The 21,406-nt window shown below is 40.4% G+C and overlaps 1 protein-coding gene across 1 annotated transcript in view; it reads right to left on the reverse strand.

The window, feature by feature from the left end:
* The window catches only part of SLC6A4 (solute carrier family 6 member 4), a 41,349-nt gene that overhangs the window by 4,550 nt on the left and 15,393 nt on the right, over positions 1-21,406 (reverse strand). The window contains exons 4-11 of the mRNA XM_018565479.1: positions 20,935-21,073; positions 19,477-19,611; positions 15,251-15,354; positions 13,316-13,443; positions 5,336-5,448; positions 3,881-4,012; positions 1,745-1,844; positions 1,285-1,385 (exon numbers count right to left, since the gene is read on the reverse strand). Coding sequence (XP_018420981.1) covers positions 1,285-1,385; positions 1,745-1,844; positions 3,881-4,012; positions 5,336-5,448; positions 13,316-13,443; positions 15,251-15,354; positions 19,477-19,611; positions 20,935-21,073 — 952 coding nt within the window. The remainder of the gene's footprint in view (positions 1-1,284; positions 1,386-1,744; positions 1,845-3,880; positions 4,013-5,335; positions 5,449-13,315; positions 13,444-15,250; positions 15,355-19,476; positions 19,612-20,934; positions 21,074-21,406) is intronic.

A 21,406-nucleotide genomic window follows, 5' to 3' on the forward strand; every position in this document is an offset into this window, starting at 1 on the left:
ATTTGCCAACCACAAACCAGTGACATGGGGAGATTCACTTGCCAGCTACTTTAAAAGGAAACATCGAAATAATGGACTGATGGGACAAAACACCATCATGACCTTCAGCTGCAGAATGTGACACCTTAAAGTGTATCTCTACCCAAAACTTTTATTTTGAAGAATGGAATAGAATAGAATAGAATGGGCAAATGTTAGAAAACTGTAAGGTCCATGGCTCTTTCAAAGAGATTTCCCCTCACTTTCTGTTCTGGGGATATTTTACCAGACAGAAAGTGAGGGAAAATGTCCACCAGGGAGACAGACAACAGTAAAAAGATAACAGAGGTTCTAGTATTCTCCGACGTAACGTAAAGAAAAAAACATTTTTACTTCTATCTGTGGTTCTGTTAGAGAGATTTCCCCCTACTTCCTATCCTGGGGACAACCGTTTTACAAGAGAGGGAGTAAAGGAATCTTTACAACGGAGTCTCCAATTGCAGTAAAACTTGGCAGTGATCTAATTCTTCCTCACTCTACCCAGAAGGATATAACAAAGGTTTTGGATATAGATCCATTTTAAGGTAAATTAGGGCATCTTAAGCACTGCCAAGTGAGCGCATTGAGTTTGTGTCCTGAGTAGTATAACGTTTTAAATGATCATTATGTCTGTCAAGCTGCTACTTTGGGGCAAAAGCTATGAGCATTTTAGAAACAAATCTCTGTGTTCGACATACCTGAATGTAGTTTATTACATTTGGAGTTATTATGGTCACAGAACTTTTATTGATGTGTATAGTAACCCTGGGATCATCCTTGTCACCAAATAAGCTCTTTTTACCTTCTGGTAAACCAAAGCGCAGAGCAATATACAACTATGTATGTTTAAATAATCTTAAAAGAGATGTTCCCTATAACAATGGTGGCCATGCTTTGTGAACTTACTCTACACATTAGGCTCAATTCAAATGGTTAAAACACCAGGATAATGATCCTTATTTTCTGCTGAAAGCCGAGAGAGATTTGAACATTGCGTTTACATGCCTGAAAATGAATGAAAGCTCCTTATCCTTATGTTAAAGCTTTGTCAATTGAGGTTAATGCATGTAATAAAAATACAATTGTTTTCTGCAGTGTAGTATACACAGAATCCTAGAATTCATTTTGTTCCATATGTTCCACAAGATACTTTCTTTAAAATCAAGCATATTCCTTCAAGAATCTGCAGTTTCACATTTGATAGTTCCGGTTGTGTTTCATAGGATATTGCATCACTTTGTCCACAATTTGACTGCTGCTACTTACCAAGAGGAACAGTGGACAGATTGCCACCCAACAAATCCTCCAGTACCAGCCAGGAGAAAAACCTATCATTTCCTTGATATCTCTGCAGAACTTATTGATACCTGCAACACAACAGAAGTAAAGTCTATTTACTGGCAGTAATATCTAACCTTATAATTGGCTTCATGAACAAGGAGCCACACCAATTCCATTAGTATAAGAGGTCATAATGTTTACTAAAATCTGCTTAAATGGAAAGAGATGGGCCAAGCTATAACCCTTTGTCCTACAATCTATAACTATACTACCACAAAGAAGAAACAAACTATGATGGCTGACAATGAACTGCTATTTTTTGCATTTTGTATATTATAATTGTCCTTTGCACTTAAAAATAAATGCTGTAAGGATCAGAAAACAGATATAATACAATAGAAACAACACAAACAGTACACATGCAAAGGACACATATTCTACCTACCATAAAACCAGGACACTGCTATGGCTTCCAGGAATACTACAGTTAGCACAGCTGGGCCAGTGGCGTACTCCTCAAACAACTTCACCATGTAAGCACCACCCTGAAAGCAAGACACACAGGCTTTATATATCACAATGTCATTGCAATGGTATCATTTCTAGCAGCAGCCAGTCAGAATGAAACCTACTATAGAAAATCTCATTTGGGATATGAAAGTTGAACCTAATTGCTGGTTGTGAGGAACAGGGCGGTCCCTAAATAAGGCCCTTTCTGGCCAGAGCATCCCAGGTTTTTAACCTGTGATGCTCTAGCCGGTGTCCTGCCCAGCTCATTGATGTCACTGGTTCCCAGGAGCTGAGCGGAGCTCTAACAGGCTGGGTGGGATGCCGTGCACCACAAGAAACCACTACCCCCTCTCCAAAATCAGGAACATCCACAACGAGCCGCCATTGAGGAACGCACACCAAGAGCAAGTGTATAGTAGGTCCCTTTTAAAAAAACATAAATTCACAAAATGTTCTGTTCAAGAGAGGTGGCCTTAAGTTAGCAGAGGATATAAGCCTGTGGGCTCCTGTACCTGACACATCATGTGTAACCATGACATGACAGACTGGCAAAGCTTCATCAAAGAGAGAATATACTGTCTGTCACTGCCTCTTACTGGGTTAGCTCAAAGGAGGCCTGTCAAGAAAGACATATTGGGGCTGATTTGTTGGTAAACATGCAAGCTTGGGGCTATCTACTTTTTCCTTACTTCATTACCTAATGAGCCACTGACCTGGAACAAGCATGCAGCAGCAAACCTGGTATGTGCATATTCATTCAAATTCATTAACCTCACTCTGTTGTTTTCTCACCTTTAAAGGGAATCTGTTGCTATTTCTAACATGTAACATATGCCTTCCTGCACAGCAATCAATACTTTCTTGTCCCACTGCTGGCATCTCCAAACTCCGCTGGGCTAAAGATAGGAGCTTGCTCAAAGATCATCTGCATTGGACGTTGTGTTGGATGCTGGCATCCCCTGTGCTCTGTGGTTTCCTATGCTGCCCCTACATCGCTACAGGACACAGGGGCTGGCGAAAGGAACCACAAGGCAGAGTGGAACCAGGACCCAGGCATCCAACAATCCTGGAAGTGTGCTGGATGCTGAAGATCTTTTAGCAAAATGATCTCTTCAACCCAGCGGAGCTTATCAGCAGCAGGACAGGTAATAGCTTACTTTGCAGGAAGACATTTGCAGACATCCCAACTCTCCCAGGGTTCTGGCAGTCTCCCGCTATGAGATAGCGGCTCCCGGACACCCGCGAGAGAAACATTTTATCCCGGAAAGGTTTACTCTGCTCTATCTTCTTGGTGGTTCTACTGCCCTGGCCGGTCTACGTCACTTCCTCGTGGCCGCTGTCTAAATACAAAGAAAAAAAAACTGCAGATGCCAGGGGACGCATTAGCTCCCTTGCTATCTGCTGATTCCCCTGATGGCCGCCAACAAAATATAAAAAAAAAAACAGGATATAGCAGGGGCACCTCCCTGAAGTGAGTTTTTGCAGGTTGGGATGGTTGCATTTGTTTCATTATGCTGATTCAAAACCTGTGGGATTTCTAGGCCAGTAATATTGGTAAATTGGGAAAATGGGGACATGTGAACATTCAGGTTTCCTTTTTAATGTGGTTGATTTAAACTCTCAAGAAATTTGCATAACACAACTTAACACCATTATCGATATGATTTGTAGTAACAACAGTATAGGTATTCTAAGGTCCATGTTTACAGCAAACACATCAATGAGAGATGAAAACGAATGGATCGCTATGGGTAAATGCACTTTAAAAGAAAGAGTTAAAACCTTATCCCAGGATGCTATAAATAACTCTGCTTGGCACTGGGCGCATGTGGACAAAAAGGGAAACTTGGCAGTCTTAAGTCAAATTAATCGGCTCAAATTGAACTTCAAGTGTTTTTCTGTGTGAGAGAAAGTTCTCCAGGTTATTAAAAGAAACACCGAGTCCATGAAGTTTCACTCATCTGTTTACCAATGTTCCTCTCCATACACAGGTTGGCCATGCTTAAAAATGCTAATAAATGATAAAACCAGATACAGTATATCTCAGTGATTCACAGAATTTCATACTTACAAACGTTAGGGTGGAAAGAGCCCCGAGGTAACAGACCACAATCAAAAGGAAGACAAAAATTTCCCGCCGCTTGCCCCAAACATGTGGGAACTCATCCAGAACGGCAGTTATAACCCCTTCCAGACCTGCAAACTGTACACAGAAAAAGAACATGGAAAATAAACAAATCTGTGAGATTTAATTACAAGTGTGAGCTTAATCAAAAGGATGGTCTGATGGGTTGATTCGCTCCTGACTTCTGGATTTGACACAGCAGAGTTCCAGAGACTTTCCTATTTCTCTTTGTGTAATTTTTCATATATAAAATCCAGCAGGGAGACTGGAAACCCCTCGTAAAGGCTGTTACAAATGCTGCCCCCAGGAAGTTGCTGTCTATGACAAGATATTTATATTACTACTTACCTTAGAACAGGAATAACACTAACCCTCACATCCATAACAAATTATTCCTTATGTTCAATAGTGTTTATGTAGTGTTTGTGTGAAACTGTGTTAATAGTACCCAGGGCCTTCCCTATAATGAGGCAGCATGAGCCGGTTGCCTCCAGTTGCATCTCATTAGGAGGTGGCAGGTGTGTGGGGGGGGTGGCCACGGCGTCATAGCTTTTAGCAACCTGTGACGCGCTGTCCTGCCAAGCTTCTGGCAACTAGTAACATCAGTAAGCTGGGTGTGACGCCACACAGAGGAGCCCACAACCATTAAAGCCCAATTATTCCTATTCATTTATTACTGTAACGCAATCAGGATGCATATACAGTAATAAATATGCATCCTTTTTTATTTTTTAAAGTAAAGAAAAACCCTGTGCTGGCACCATCAAGAAGCAGCACGGCTCTCCAACATGTCCCCCTGTACAATGCCTAATCATCAGTGCTGTCCAGTGCAAGAGAGTGATGTTGATTAGAGCAGTGTTCACTGGGGTGTGCCGGACCACAAGAGAGCTTGTGTGAAAGAGCTGCAGTCCAGTCTGATATTTCTATCTGCTGGCAGCACAGGGATTTTTTAACCCTCACTGCACAACTTAGCTTATTAAAAAAAAGTTTAGAAAGAGCTATATTTACTGTATATGAAGCTTGAATGCATTACAGTAACATATCAGAAGGATTCAATTGGGCTCCATGAACTGTGCTCTTCTGTACCTCAATGCTAAATATTGCCTACATTAACTATCATATAAACTCCTGTAGTTGTTCAAAGTTTAGGTAAATACAATTTATTTTTTTACCATTTTGGATAGTAGGGAATGATTAGAGTGCTAAAGTTAAAGTGTGAATTCCCTTGTTCAATAGATGCATGCCTTGGGTTGAAGGTCATTTGGACCATTGACTTTTCACTGGGGATCGTAAGGTAGGGCATCAGCAGTTGATGAAAGTAGAAAAATGCTTTAAGGCAGAAAGGCTGAACTGATGAACCTAAACAGTGTAATGTTCCTTTGATGTAAGTTGTTTACTCACCGTACTGTCCAGCCCCAATGTAATCAACATCAGGAAGAATATGACAGCGAAGAAGGTGGATGCTGGCATATTGGCAATGGCCTCTGCATAGGTGATAAATAGCAGACTGGGGCCTGGAGCAAAAAGAAATAAGAACTGTAATCTCATCCTGCATGCATCAATGCATTTACAACAGCTGTAAGTTTCTCAATATAACACATACCATAGGGGTCCTTTATGAAAGAAATTCTGAATGAAAAATAGATATGTTCTCCCTAACAACAGATGAGATGAATGCTTTATTTTCTAACCACACACTTTAAATGGACCAAAACACATCTTTAATTATACTAGGTTGTATAAAGAATCAAACACAACAGTGGTGTAACTAGTACCATAGCAGCCTATCCTACTGTTATTGGGCTCACGGGGTAGGGATGATCAGAGAGATGAAGAACCAGAGCAGACTGGAAAAAAATCTTTCTTTAATTCTTCTCTGGCATGAGCTTGAGAGGCATATCTGTGCCACAGTTTCAGACAGAAGTAGTATCTCCTCTGTGATTCAGACACCAGTAATGCAACATTGTCAATGGAATCAACATAATATGAGCAGCCACACTGACACCAGTGTAAAAGAGGAGGTTGTTACTTTCTGAAAAGATGGCCCTTCTACCTTTGAATGCCAGTGTAAAGAAAGCACTTTCATCTCCAAATGCAGTGTAAAGGGGGCCCTTTTATTTCTGGACGCCAATGTAAAGAGGGCCTTCCACTGAACACTAGTGTATAAGAGCCCTTCAACCACTGAATACCAGTCTATATGAGGTCCATCCAATGTAAAGGGGGTTCTTCCACCACAAAATACTAATGCAAACAGGACCATTCCACTACCGAACACCAATGTTAAGAGGGTCCTCCCACTAATGAAAACCAATGTAAAGGGGATCCTTCCACCATTAAACTGCAATTTAAGGGGCCCCTTCCGATACAGAACAGAGTGTAAAGGAAGCCTTTCAACCACTGAATGTCAATGTAAAGAGGGTGATTCCACAATCAAACAGGCTCACTCTATCACTGAACACCATCACCAAGGTGGTTTCTTTTTTACCACTGAATACCAGTTTCAAGGAGCCTGCCCACCACTAAACGCCAATGTAATATGGGCATTTTCGCTACTGAACCACAATGTTTAATGTTTCCCACCACAGCTGAAAGTCAATGTAAAGGAGACTATTTCAGCAATGAATGCCAACATAAAAGAGGCCTTGCTAAAACTGAATGCCAATGTAAAGTGGGCTCCTCCACCAATGAACATCAATTGTAAAAGGATTTTTCCAAAATGTATTAAAGCTCAATTCAAAGAAAGCCATTCCATGGTGAATACAAAAAAGATCACACAAATACGTGTGTGGTTCTATGTCAATACACTCAAAGAAACCAGATTCAATCATGAAAGAGAAAAAGAAACAGAAAACAAGCAATTCCTATGAACTAAATGTCTCATTTTTCAATATATTGTGTTTGAAAATAACATCAGTAATTTAAATAATGTATTATAACAGAAACTACCTACCTACCTACTATATGTATGCTCTGTCTTCCCATTCACACAGCATATTGAAAAATATATATTTTTAGTTGTTTCTTTGGAGCAGGATTCTACACAGGACACTACAGCACATTCCTATCGTTTAAAATAGCTTACAATGTGCAAGTTTTAAAATAAATTAACTTACAATTTACTGTCCAAGCCTTTATATCTTTAACCCTTTGTTAATGAAAGACAGTGTGCACATCTAGTTTACATCTGATAATGGAAATCTGCCAGCACAGTCTGGATAGGGTTAATTATGGTATACATAACTCACCAGACCCTCCTTAACATTACATAGAGGGTTTTTTTTTCCAGCAGGTAAAAAGCAAATTCAGTTTAATTAGCAATTTTTAAATATGTTTTTAAAGGTATGCTGTGTAAATGGGAACAAAAAATATTTATATAAAGTAGGTGTTATCCCAATTTGGCTGCAAAAGTGGAAATACACTTTAAGAACAATGTGTAAATTAATTTGGAACTTAATATGGGAATCCTAGTTTAGGATAAGGGAAGGAAGAAAAGAAGGAAGGGTACAGCCTGTCCAATTGGGGAGATTTCTGATTACTTGCTGTGTGGTCATAGTAAGTAAGGATGGGCTGCATGTTCGAGTCGAACATAGGTTCGACTCGAACATAGCATGTTCTAGCGTTCGCTGAACGCCGAAGGTTCTATACATCATACAGATGCGCCACTTTACGGTCAGTGAAAGGGGACCCCCCTGGCACCATATATAAAGGATTTTTTTATTTTTAAGGTTTCATTTTAAGTGATGTTAAATCCCTGCTCCTTTAAAAATTGTATTTTTTAAAAGTGTTTTTTTTCATTGATACATGTCCCCCAGGGCAGTACCCGGATCCCCATACACTTTTTATGGCCAATTAATTGCATATAAGGCTTCAAAATGGGGACATTTAATTTTCTATTTCTACCCCCATAGACTTGCATTGAGTTCTAAGTTCGAATTAGAACTTTTTCCATGTTCGAAAGTTCGAGTTAGAACCGAACATGGGGGTGTTCGGCTCATCCCTAATAGTAAGAATGGATTCACACAAGATGCAGGAAAGGATCCACAATCCAAACTTTTGAAGTAGGGGGTCTGTCAGAAATAGTAGTGTAATGAATGGGCAGATCACTGCAAATAAGTCAGTGTGGCACCAGCAAGCAGGGCCTTCCCTAGATGTATCACTACCTGAGGCTGCGGGGGCAGGGAGTGCGGTGCTTTTAATGGCCAGAAGCTGTGCGGGGCTCCACCAAAAGCGTCCTGCGAAAGGGTGGGTGACAGTAATTGGAGTAGGGGCTTACTCTGCCCAGAGATATGATACAAGTAGAGCTATGGCCTCACACTAAAAATATGTGCTGCTGCACTTAATTATAAGTGCATCTGCACTTAAATTTTTCTATTAGTCCCCCTGGAACGTCCTACAAATACCTGTTGATCCTACCAATGAAATCCACCTTATGCAGCTTCATGTGATGGGGTGCCAATAATGCTGCACTGTTCCTAAATTCAGAGCAGAGTTGCCCCTCTCATGTAGGCTGTGTGTGCTTGCACTACAGATGGATGAGGTGATGTTGCAGGGGGTTTGGCTATCTGCATTTTCATTTCTGATTTTTAGGCATGTGGCTTGTCAATCAATATATGGTCGCACTTAGTATAGCCCACTGCTTTTAACAGCCTTGCTATTGTTGCTGATACTCCACGGTGAGCTGTAGTGTCTGGACTAAAACACAAATGAAGGATGTATTGGCTCTGTCAAGGAATGCTTGTGCATCACATAGTAACTGGATTTGGTACTTATAAATGCATGTATTACACAGTGGTATTATTTTACAGTACAGATTTTTTACTATAATATTTCTTAAACCGGCTTCCACTCACCGGATACATACATAATACACCCATTCCTGTCATCTACGTGACCTGCCTATTGTGACCAAATTATCAGTCTGCAGACTGCAGGGGAAATCAAAAGCTGAGATATTTTCTGCAGAGTCTCGGCCAGTTTCCTCTTGGTCATGCTACAGGCACACTAAGAAATCCACGAAAGCTGTTTAACATAATGTTTCACCCAAAGTCATAAGTTACTCAGAGGCGCCAACAACTGATAATGTTGACTCATCTGTAGAGGACACTTGTCAAGAGTTCAGTGCAAAGTTGATAGAAATGAGGCACTAAAAGTCTGATCTGAGCAATCCCAGCTGTAGCCAACTCCAGCACATTTACAATCACTTACTGACAGAATATAACATAGTCAGTCTCCATTGTTGTAGATATAAATATGTGAGTGTGGTCAGGTTAAAGGAATTCTATCAGTAGAGAAATATTTGTGTTGCCATTGCAAACCTCTACCTGTCATGCTCACCCTCTAGTATCATTACTGTCGAAGTCACTGGGCTTGATTTACTAAGAGAGCAGAGAATGTTACTTTGGTCATCCAGTTATATGCGACCCATGTGCTGCTTTTTTCCCTGCATATTATTGTGTACTGAAAGTGAACAGACGCACTTTATTGATTAAAGTTTATATGAAAGTGGTCTAAAAAAAGATGAAGATTTGCTACCTTTAACATCTTCTAACATGTTACTTGTGCCTAAACAATACCCTAAAAATCTACCCTTTGTTTTAAATTCCTCCCAAAAAATAGCAGCGCTGTTCCTTTGCCTAGAGACTAGGAGCCGTATATCTGTAGTGTGATATTATCTAAGGCACTGCTGCCTTTGACTGCTAGTCATACCAGATTTGGAATGAAATTTGGTGATGTCTTGAGCGTGCTGCTCAATGTTCCGCTTCCTGGAGAGGAAGCTGTACCTGGGCACCTGCAGTGCAAGCATCACCCTACTTCTGCTTGATTCATTCTGTGGATTTGTGCTTATTACACTTTTACTCCTGCTTCTTGAAAATTCCCTCACCAGGCATCAGATCACCATTCATTACAAGGCAGTTCAGATATGAGGAAATAAAGCCCTGCTCCTCTACCAAGATGACCACTACTATACAGAAACACAGTGCAGAGCAAGGAATAGTAAATCAATAATGGGGGCAAAGAACAAGCATGCTATAAACGGCTGTAAGAATTCTTCATCTCTATACTTGTTTCAGGTCAGTAACTTGAATAGTGATGAAACCAAAGTATCAACAGGAAAGCCAGGTGACTAACACTGTCAAAAGGAGAGGTCAGCAATGGTAGCCTGCATAGGTTTCTCATGACAGCTATATATTTACTTTGTAAAGTGAACATTATCTAATACTTTAGTGAATCAACCCCTTTTACTCAGAACAAACATTCAATGAGAAATCAGAACCTGTATACTTGTTCTGGGGATTTACAAGACTGGTTAGTAGCTAATGTTTTTTGGAGAACGAAAGAGGATGCACACTTGGAACACGGAATGTTATAATTTTTTGGGGGGGAGGGGAGGGGGGGGCAAATTCAGTGGACAGCTTTGCAGCAACATCAGGGATTAAAGGCCCACCAAATGAACCTTGGTATTAGTAAGTCAGAACCAGACACTGAATTCAGTTATTGTGGTAAGTGGGAATCCAGTGCAGAACCCCTATCCAAGACCCCAGCTCTAAAAGGGAAGAGTTAAAGGCTTTGGAATTCAGGTCATTTGTGCACTATACATAAATATTAATTAGTGTTATAACACATCTTATGTACTAGCATGTGTGTGTTCATTCCGCATGCTCACAATATTCATGCTCACACCACTAATTCAAATTACACTAAACATCCATGAAAACTGGACAACTGGTATGGTGTTAGAGTTTTTTTTTTGTTTATTCATAAATATTTAATGTTTAAAATACAATTTGCATTTTGTTACTCTGCAGGGCATTCCTGGATATACTTTCTGCCCAGGAAATTAATTTAGCTGATGAATGAGAGGATGTTGTTTATCTCATTAAGGACAGGGCTGGAGGTTTCTTTTCCCGGTTTTGGCAAGATATGAGAAATAGTTTGCAGTTCAATGACTGATGTGATGCTCAGCCATAATGACACGAAAATGTGCAGAGTAAGCCATTACTAGAGTCGCTGCCTGGGATCCTTCATAGGACTATAGTCTGCTGTTTACTGTCACCCCCCATTCCTCTTCCTGAGCCCAGAAAAGAAAGTGGCACATGAATATATCATAGACATGAAGAGGAAGCTGCTCTCATTCCTTGTTGTCTTTGTCCTCTCATACTTCTGCAACTTAATGCTTCAGGCCTGGCACCGCACAATAAGGTGCGCATCTGCCATCTTGGCTTCCTCCCATACGGGATGGCATTCCCATTTACAGATGAGTGTTACAGTTGCAATGGATGGATGTATTGGGGTTGATTTACTAGAGGATTAGAGCATGTTTACTACCAAAGTGAAGTTTCATTTATCTTAGTTAATGAGGTGAAACAAAGTTAAATATAACTTTGCAAAGAATACACAATCATGTGCAAGGAAAATTTAAAAAACTGAACTTTTGCTTGTATATGACTGGATGATTAACTCGTCTACACCATCCATACACATATATGTGGCAGCAGAGTGGTGGGCTTTATGCCATGCTGTTATCTATATGCATACAGGCATTTCCTTATGCTAAGAGCTCTTAGCAACCTGTGATGCTCTTTGTTTTTCTGCCCAGCTTACTGACGTTACCGGTTGCCAAGAGCTGAGCGGAACGCTCTGGATTTTGTCCCGCTAAGCTCCTGACAACCAGTGACGTCATTGACCTTGGCTGGATGCCAGGGTCTGACGCCTGCCCCCGACAAATCAGCACAACAACTGCACACATTACAGCACATTGCTTGCGGCGTATATCTTAGGGACAGACCTGTGTGAAGGAAAACTGTTTTGTGGATCATGTGTCCCCAGCAATGTGACTGTGCTGTCATCGACAGCTCACATTCACTCAGTGAGGATGAGAAGCTGTTAGGACTAGGATGCACCAAAATTTTGGCAGACAAAACATTTTGGGCAAAAATGCTACTATAGGCGAAATGCTAATATTAAAAAAATCGTCTCGAAGCTTCAGTCTGTGTCCCCTCCGATCCTCACTGCTCTCCCCCACCTGTGTTGGCAGAGGCAGCGGGGATTGGAGGGGACACAGAGCCGATCCAGCTGCCGGCCCCCAGCGGGGAGGAGAGAAGCTATCAGGGCTGTTAAATATTTGCTGATCCTACCGGTAGTATGTACTGCTCAAACATCGGTGTGATCAGGTCTGAACTTCAGTGCCTGGTCTCTACTGAACAACTTTGGGATGAATTGAAACATCAATTAGAGCCAGGTTTTCTTGTCCAACAACAACATCTGAACTCTCAAATGCTGTTTTCACTGAACGGACACAAATTCACAAAGACACACTATAAAATCTTGTAGAGAAGCCTTCCCAGAGTAGTGGAGGTTGTTATAGCCACAAATGAGAGGACAACTCCATATTAGTGTCCATGGTTTTGGAATGGGACGTCCAACAAAATCATAAAGAAGTGAAGGGCAAAGTGTCCACAAACTAAATATGAAATAAATAAATAAATAGTAAAGTGTCTAAATCCTGTATATATGGTATCTGAAAACAGAATTGTAGCTTCTAGTGAAAAACATTTTGCTAATATTTGTAGCTAAAATGTGTGTAACTACACTGTCTGGCCAAGAAAAAAGTCACCACCTATATTTCCGGCAGTTTTTGTGATTTGGGGTTGCTTCAGTTGGTCAAGTCTGGGTTCACCATGGGTTCACCATGTCCCCAAAAAATGAGATTAGCGGCCTACCTGAATAAACTGAATGACCAGGTTTTTCCATCAATGGTTTTTTTCTTCTCTGAGGGCATATTGGGCATATTCCAAGATGACAATGCCAGGATTCATTGGGCTCAAATTGTGAAAGAGTGGTTCAGGGAGCATGAGACATCATTTTCACTCATCGATTGGTCACCACAGAGTCCAGACCTTAACCCCATTAAGAATCTTTGGGATGTGCTGGAGAAGACTTTACACAGTGGTCTGACTCTCCCATCATCATTACAAGATCTTGGTGAAAAAAGAATACAACTCTGGATGGAAATAAATGTTGTGTCATTGCATAAGCTTTTTGAAATGATGCCACGGCACGGCGATGCAATGTGTGCCGTAATCAAAGCTAAAAGCGATCCAACAAAATAGTGTGTGACTTTAGAATAACAATGTATTTCTAGCTCAGTGTGGATTTCTGTACTTTATTGTGCTGCAATGTTAGACTGTGTAAAAACATTTTACTCTAGTAATTGAAATAAATGAAATGCAATATATTGTATAAAAACACGGTGGGTTATTTAATTCACCTACAGGACAAAAAACATTCTTGCCCTTGTTTCATACAAACTTACAAAGATTCCCTGATCACGTCAATATCAACCAATGGATTATTAAGTGCAATGCCTCAAACCCAGCATACCTGTGTCTTTGGCCACTTCGGAGACTTCCAGGTTCCTCATTTCAGCCATATATCCCAAGACAGTGAATATGACAAAACCTGACATAAAACTGGTCATACAATTCACAGTGCTCGTCACCAGTGCATCTCTGTGAATTACAGAAGGGTGAGATTTTAAAGGTTTTATGTGTGATTGATAATGTTTATAGTGATCATGTAGAAAAGTGTTGTGCATAATAACCAGCCAGATTAAATTTGTCATGCAGATTACTCTAATGTAGATTATACACTGTTATACAATGCCATAACATTATGATCACCCCGCTAATATTGAGTAGGTTCTCCTTTTGGCGCCAAAGCAGTCCTGACCCGTTGAGGAATGGACTCCACTAGACCTTTGTATCTGGCAACATCAGTAGCAGATCCTTTAAGTCCTGTAGGTTACCTCCTTCACTTCCCACGGGTATCAATGAGCCTTGGCCGCCCATGACCCTGTCGCTGATTCACCAGTATTCCTTCCTTGGACCACTTTTGGTAGGTCCTGACCACTGCAGACCAGGAACATCCCACAAGAGCTGCAGTTTTGGAGTTGCTCTGACCCAGTATTCTAGCCATCACAATTTGGCCTTTGTCACAGTCACTCAAATCCTTACGCTTGCCCATTTTTTATGTTTCAAGGAAAGGTTCACTTTCTGCCTAATATATCCACCCACTTCCAGGTTTCATTGTAATCAATGTTATTCACTTTACCTGTCAGCGGTCATATTGTTATGGCTGACTGGTGTAAAATTGTTGCTAAACTAATAATCACAATTTCAACCATGTTTTGTGCATAAGGAATATTGTAGCTCTGGGGTAGGTAACCTTGACACTCCAGCTGTGGTAAAACTAAAAATCCTATAATGCATCTGGGAGTCTTGCAATGACTCATGGGACTTGTAGTTTCACCACAGCTGGAGTACTGAGGTTGCCTACCCCTGCTGTGGCTCGTCGGTTAAGAGCCTGATGCAGGAAAAGTGTGGCAAAGGTCAAATATCTTGCTGCCCAAATAAACGTTCAACTGTCATCTTTACAGCTCAAATGTAAAATACACTAAATCAAGAATGATTACTGGTTGCTTTGAGCAACACTTCAGACTAACCCACAGTATATAGATAGGTGAATGAAAGAATTTAATTCATAGCTTTGAATTAGGATAACATAATATATCAAAGCCTAGAACTGTAACTTCCTACAGACAATGAATCAGAAAATCAGACTGGTGAATGCGGACAGCACAAATAGTTCTACCTTCAGAAACCTAGCCATCAGAATCTATATAACCAAACTCGCTTTTTAATGACAAACCCGTATTTTGACTAAGACTAGAGCAATCAAGCAGATTCCATTCTGTAACATTTTGCCAACATAGAGAACTTTTCCACCTTTTATTTTGCTGAATTATAATAAACTCTAATCATGGTTTAATTCGTTCTTTTAAAAGCGCTACAATGAAAAAGGAACTTTACTAATTGTGGCATTTGTATTTTATTTTGCTGTTTACTCTATTTTGCTTGCCACTTAGTCTTCTTTCACTTTATTTTACCCTGTATATTGACCTTTCGTGTCAACGTTATAAACTGAAGAAGAAAAAAAGGCAAATACAAGCTTTAGATAATGCAAAGAACATAAAAAGGGTTCCTTTGATAATTGAGGCCTGCAGGCAGATTATTATATAGTAAACATTGGTTGGTTGCTAAGACTTACGTCTTTACTTTTGGTCCTCTTTTGATAAAATGGTGCGTTCACTGAGCAGATCAGGGACCCGTTATTTATTTAATTCCTGTATTTGTATAGCACAAACACATTACACGGCACTTTACAGGGTAAATGAATCCATTAGTCCCTAAATCTATCTCACTCACTTACTACAACAGGTTTCAGGCAGATGGATGAAAACGTACATATGATACTAACTGGTAGCAGTTGTTGTGAAATTTATTGTAGCTAGCAAAGGCCAGCAACACACCGAATCCCGGGCCCAGCGAGAAGAATATCTGTGCAGCTGCATCCACCCAAACCTAAACAGACATGATAAACAAATGATAATATCAGTACACTACATGTGTATCAATTTGTAGAACAGTATGCTCTATGTATATTACAGATACAATGTAGTAGAAGACAACAGGATTCATTAAAAGAATCGTAAGCATAGGTTGAGTGTAACTGTATGTAAACGAAATACAACGGCGGGCAACAAGGTGCCCCTAAATGCAAAATGAAGCTGAACTCCAGTTTAATGCACCTATGTGTTCCTTTAAAAATGGCACACGACTAACATAGGTGCCTGGATTTGTCTTGCTATCTCCATCATCCCAGCAGCCTTTGGGCGGGGAGGTGACACCACTTAACTATAACTGGGAAAGTGGTGCCACCCTCCTAACTGTGTAGTCTGGCATGTATGCATCACAAAAGTGGCTGGACAAATTTACAAACCCTTTGGCACATTAGACATTTCACATTACAGCTGTATATTTAGCTGTTTGTCTGGAGATCAGCTCTAAATGAGCCATAATGTTAACAACATTTTGATATTACTAAAATCTTAATTATCCCAATGATTGCAGATTGCAGGTTGTATAAGAAGAGTTGGCGGTTACAGCTTTCTTGTTGTTATTTCGAATAAAGTTCATGGGTTGTTACAGTCAAAAGCAAGAGATGGAAGGCTAGGCTATGGCAGGAAAAAGCAAGGAAATAAAACATTATAAAAGGGTGGGGGCTATCAGGAAGAGGTCAGACAGATGACATCTGACCTGCTTTTTTTTAGTAATCTGGAGTAGGATACCATGGGAGACCAAACACATAGGACCTTGCTGTGGGTGTCAAAATCTTTAATAACTTTACATTAACCACCCCACCTGATATTTATTAACTACACACATTTATATAGTGTTAATAATTTATATCAGTACCTGCCCTCAACGAGCTTACATTGTATGGTCCCTAGCTCATATACATACAGGGACCAATTAACCTACAAGAATGTCTATGGAGTGTGGGAGGAAGCCCTCGCGAGAAAAGGGAGGACATTCAAACTCCATACAGATACTGTCCTGGCCAGCATTCAAAGTGAAGACCCAAGTGCGGCAAGGCAGAAGTTCAGAGTTATGATTTGCCCTGGTATAGTAAAAATGCAACTGATGAGTTTGCTTGTGGCCTTACACACTCTTGATAGGCTTGTCGAGGAGAATTTCATAGGGGTTGTCAGCAAAGATTACACTGAAGAATGGTGTTGATACACTTACTGCAGAATTCCTTCCAAGAGCACGTGGAAGGCTATTATCACACCAGACAATTCTACTGGAATCCATATAAAAGAGGGAAGCACTATAAGATATCAATCTACTGCATCAAGGAGGACCTATGAAGGTATCTCTAAAATGGGCATGGAGGAATGGTAAGGGGTCATGACAAGCAGTCCAAAGCCCCCCGGTGTTGCTGCTACAGTGTGCTTTTGTTAATTCTAGGTCTCAAGATTCTCCATATAAGCCACTGATTTTTGTTTTGAACTATTCTGAGAATATAGCTATATGATTTTATCCCAGTAGGGTGAACAAATAGCGATTTTTAGTGGAGAATATATTTTACAGAATATATTTAGACATAAGGTAAATCACTGTTTTCATATATAGGGGCTTAGTTTGTAGAAAAAATAATACACTGTGCAGAATGCAATAACCAACACCAGCCAATTATAATTGATAGGGATGCACCGATATATCGGCCACCGAAACATATCGGCATAATGCCGAAAGTGCCATTTTCTGGCCGATACAGCGGTACATCCATTCTTTCTCTCCTCCCCGCTGGGCGCTGCTCTGTGTCTCAGCGGGGAGGAGAGAAACTGTCACAGGCGGCCGAGAGCTGCGGGAGGAGAGCGCTGTGAGCAGTCGGCGTCTCTCCTCCCCGCCTCCTGTCGCAGATCAGAGGAGAGCAGTGTGGACGGAGACAGCCAGCGCTGTCACAGGAGGCTGAGCTCCGCTCGCTCAGCCTTCTGTGACAGCTGTCAGGAAGGACAGCGGGTACAAGCAGTCAGTGATCAGTGATCGCTGAGTGTAAATAATTGAGGAAATATTAAGGCTGCTATATCCTCAATTATGAATGAATGGGAAGTGATCTGCATCTCCTCCTGTTCATTCATGATTGTGGTTATAGTAAACATACTCTGTCCTCATGTTATGAATGAACAGGGACACTTATAGAGGATTCCTGTTCATTCATAACAGGGGCTGCAGAAAAAGAGATTGAAGAGATTGTTCTCAATGTGTTTTTCTATTTTAAAAGGGAAATATCAGGGGTCTGTTTAGACCCCTAATATTTCCCCGAAGCCTCTAAAAGTAAAGTAAAAAATAAAAATATTTAATAAAAAAAATGAATAAATAAAAATAAATATAAAAAAATTAAAAAGTTTATAAAAAAGAAATAAAAATAAAATATTTGAAAAAGTTAAAATAAAAAGCATTTTTGGCCTGACATTTTTAAAAATTTTGGTTTAGTTTTTAAAATTTTCATTTAGGTACACCTCTAATAATTGATATTTGACTTCAGTAAACCATCATCTAGTTTGTTACTATGGGTTATCACAACCTAATGTTGTTAGTTTTGTTGGACATGAACTGTTTGCATATAACAGTGAGAAAAAGTAGAATGCATTCAGCTTGTACTGTGAACTGAATGGTCTTTATTTTCTAATATCAGATTAGGATTCCAATAGAATACTGCCCCCTGTGGTCACATTGCAATACTGCTGGCTTAATGTTGCCTACTAAGACATAACTCACCTTGTATACAGAGAGATATATTTTATATATTTTTCTTTAAATTGTATTATTAGATTAGAGTGCAACTGAACCCAAATCTTTTTTTTTCTAGTTTTGAATATCGTGAAGAGAGATTAGAGCCCCTGTCCAGTTTTTATTGCTATGTGTGTCCCAGATAGAGAGATATTCCCTCTCTATTTGTATTGGTGACCATTATTACTGAAAGAGAAAGTGGAAGAAAATCCCACATTTTGGGTTGTCACCAGAACCGGAATAGACAAGAAATCTTCCAATGGGGCTACTAGTTCTGGTGACCCTGCCGAGCACCAGGGATTTCTCTCGCTTTGGAGAGATTTACTCTCACTTCCACTTGTTGCTCTTGGACAGGAAGTGAAGGGAAATCTCCCCAAGGGGACGCATGTGTCAAAAAAAACTGACAGGGGTTATAACCCTCCCTTACTGTATCCAAAACAAAAACAAAAGTTTGAGCTTTAGTTCTATTCCAAATGAATGCTGCACCCTGTGGCCAAATTGTCATACTGCTGGCTCTATGATACCTGCTTTTACCAAGTTTAATAGGTATCCCACTGCACTCCTTACCGGCAAGCCACTTAAGATGGGTGCTGAAATGACTGCGGATGGTGCCACTCAGATCAACATAGGAAACAGGATGTCACCAGCACACAGAAGATATGTGTCCAAGCAAACGTCTTTTATTGATGCATATTGTCCCCAGAATGGCAACGTTTCAGGGCACGCAGCGTCCCTTCATCAGGCTCAATATGACGTTTGCTTAGACACATATCTCCGGTGTGCTGGGGACATCCTGCTACTTACTTTTACCAAGACACAACTGAACAGTCTGTACTGTCTCTAAGTATGCGTAACTAAATAAACTATTAAACTGTTCCTACAAAATAATAGCTATCTGTGAATTGTCACCAGCAACCCATACTGAAAGAAAATATGAAATAGATCCATGCAAGATGCATTATAAATTGCCTATTGCCTAATAAGTGCCTTATTAGAATAAGTTTAAATGTTAAATGACATGCTGTCATTTTCTTATATTATATGGAGCAACTGTCCCCATTTGTAACACACAAATTATTCCCTTACAGACTGTGCTGTCTATCTATATCAGTCCGAGCAGTGCTTGTCTGAAACACCCAGTGTGTTCAGTCTGCTGAAAGCATGTCTGATAAAAGTGAAATCATTCCCAAGAGGCAGCTGTGTGACAGGACTTACTCAAGGCAAGATTTCAATGGCATGCCCCCACAGGCCACTTATCCTGCACTGCCCTCATTGTGGTCAGACGGTTCCATGCCCCAGACTATATTCTAGGACTATTGCTTATAGTTATGTATATAGAAATCTTACCTCAGTGGTAAGTAGCTTCTCCCAGTTTGGCTTCAGATAGAATATAACTCCCCTCCAGGCACCTGGGAGCGTGGCCCCTCTTATTAGAAGCAGCGTAAGCACAATGTATGGAAATGTTGCAGTAACCCAGACCACCTACAAAGAAGATATATACATTGATATTTATATATTTTACAATTCCTTCTCTTTTTAGGCAACATTTTGGCCATAATGTTGGCCACATTTCTACTTCAAAATATTTGATGGCTTCAAGAAAACATTAAAATGAACTTCTCTTATTTGCTTCCTTATGGTCAGCTAAATATACCATTGAAAGTGTTATCTGATCAATAAGTCGCACAAACTATCTATTGATTCTGCCAGAAATGTTGTGAGCTGATAACTTCCTGTGCACAGGGAGGGATTACTGAGATCGGGAAGAGGATAGGGAATGGAGGAGAGGGCTGTGTCCTTTGTAATCCAACAGAAATGAAGTAGGCAGGGCTAACACTACTTGTTTAGGATTTTTAGAGCTCATAGGACACGGGTTGATTTACTAAAGGCAAATAGGCTGTTCCCTAATGAATGTGGTGGAAATTCATTTTCCAAATCATGTGCATGGAAAATAATTTTGCTTGCACAGGATTGGATGACGAAAGTCAGTAGAACCTGACCTCATTTACTAAGCTAAGAAAACATTCCCTTCCCAAGTGAGCAGCTTATTTGCCCTTACTAAATCAACCCCACTGTGTTATCAGCTTAAACAGTAAGATAGAAGCACACTATATTTCAGGCACATTAACAGTTATTTTTCTGTACTTGCAGCTCATTTACAGGGACAAAACATGTGGAAATGTGCATGCATTGCATAGATGTACTGAATTTTATTTTGCTTTGTCAAATACACATTAATCTAAAGAGTATTTACACTTTCCCAGGTGAATTTGGGAAAGTGGAATTACCGCCTCCCATATGGCCCTCTCCTGTCCCCCGCTATACTTACCTATAGGCGAGCGCTCCTTCACCTCCACTGGTGCAGGTGTACTATAGTACACCCGCACCCTGTACTGCCATGTAGCACAGCCCTGACCATGCTGACCAATGAGTGTTCACCATTTGCAAGCAAAATTCAAAATCCAGAGTGCAGGGTTGTGCTACAAGGCAGTACGGGGTACGTATAGTACACACGCTACCAGCGGAGGGAAAGGAGCATTCACCCAAAGGTAAGTATAGCAGGGGAGGAGAGGGGGCCAGTTTGGAGGACGGTAATTCCATTTTCGCAAATTCGCCTGGGAAAGTGGAATTACCCTTCAAAGGAAATTTTAATACTTGTTAGTGCTTTGTATGTATCCAACAGAAAGATCTGCAAGGGCAAGTGTGTAATATTTGTAGAATTCTAGTATCACCAAAATTCCATCAGTAGTAGATTAACCTATACTGTATATGTTCATATTTAAGATCCCAGATTGTTATACTAACCTTTCCAGATGTCTTGACTCCCTTCCATATGCTGAAATATACTACAGTAAAGATAAGAAGAAGACAGAGCGAGAGCTGCCAACTGATCCCTCCAAGCTCCTGTAGACCTTTTGATTTGTGTATCTGCAGCACCATTCGGCTGAAAAACAGAATGAGACCATATGAGTCTATTTACCCTGGACAACGTGCCATGGCAGCAAACCATAATTATATATAATGAGAGACAGAACTGCTCCAAAACACAGGTGCACAGATCTCAGTGGGGGCACCTTAACAACCTAACATACTAAGTACAAGTCCTCCCTTACAGTTCATCTGATTAATGCTTCCGGGGCTTGTATTGCACTGTTATGGAAGTCTCCTCATCCTCCCTCTGTCCAGATGTGGTTCTCCAAAATTAATTATATCTACATGATGGAAGACCTGACTGCTACTTTAAAAAACACTGAGGAAAAATTAAACTCTACCTGGA

This window comes from Nanorana parkeri, unplaced genomic scaffold (assembly GCF_000935625.1).
Source record: "Nanorana parkeri isolate BGI_ZX_2015 unplaced genomic scaffold, ASM93562v1 scaffold851, whole genome shotgun sequence".
Lineage (NCBI taxonomy): Eukaryota > Metazoa > Chordata > Amphibia > Anura > Dicroglossidae > Nanorana > Nanorana parkeri.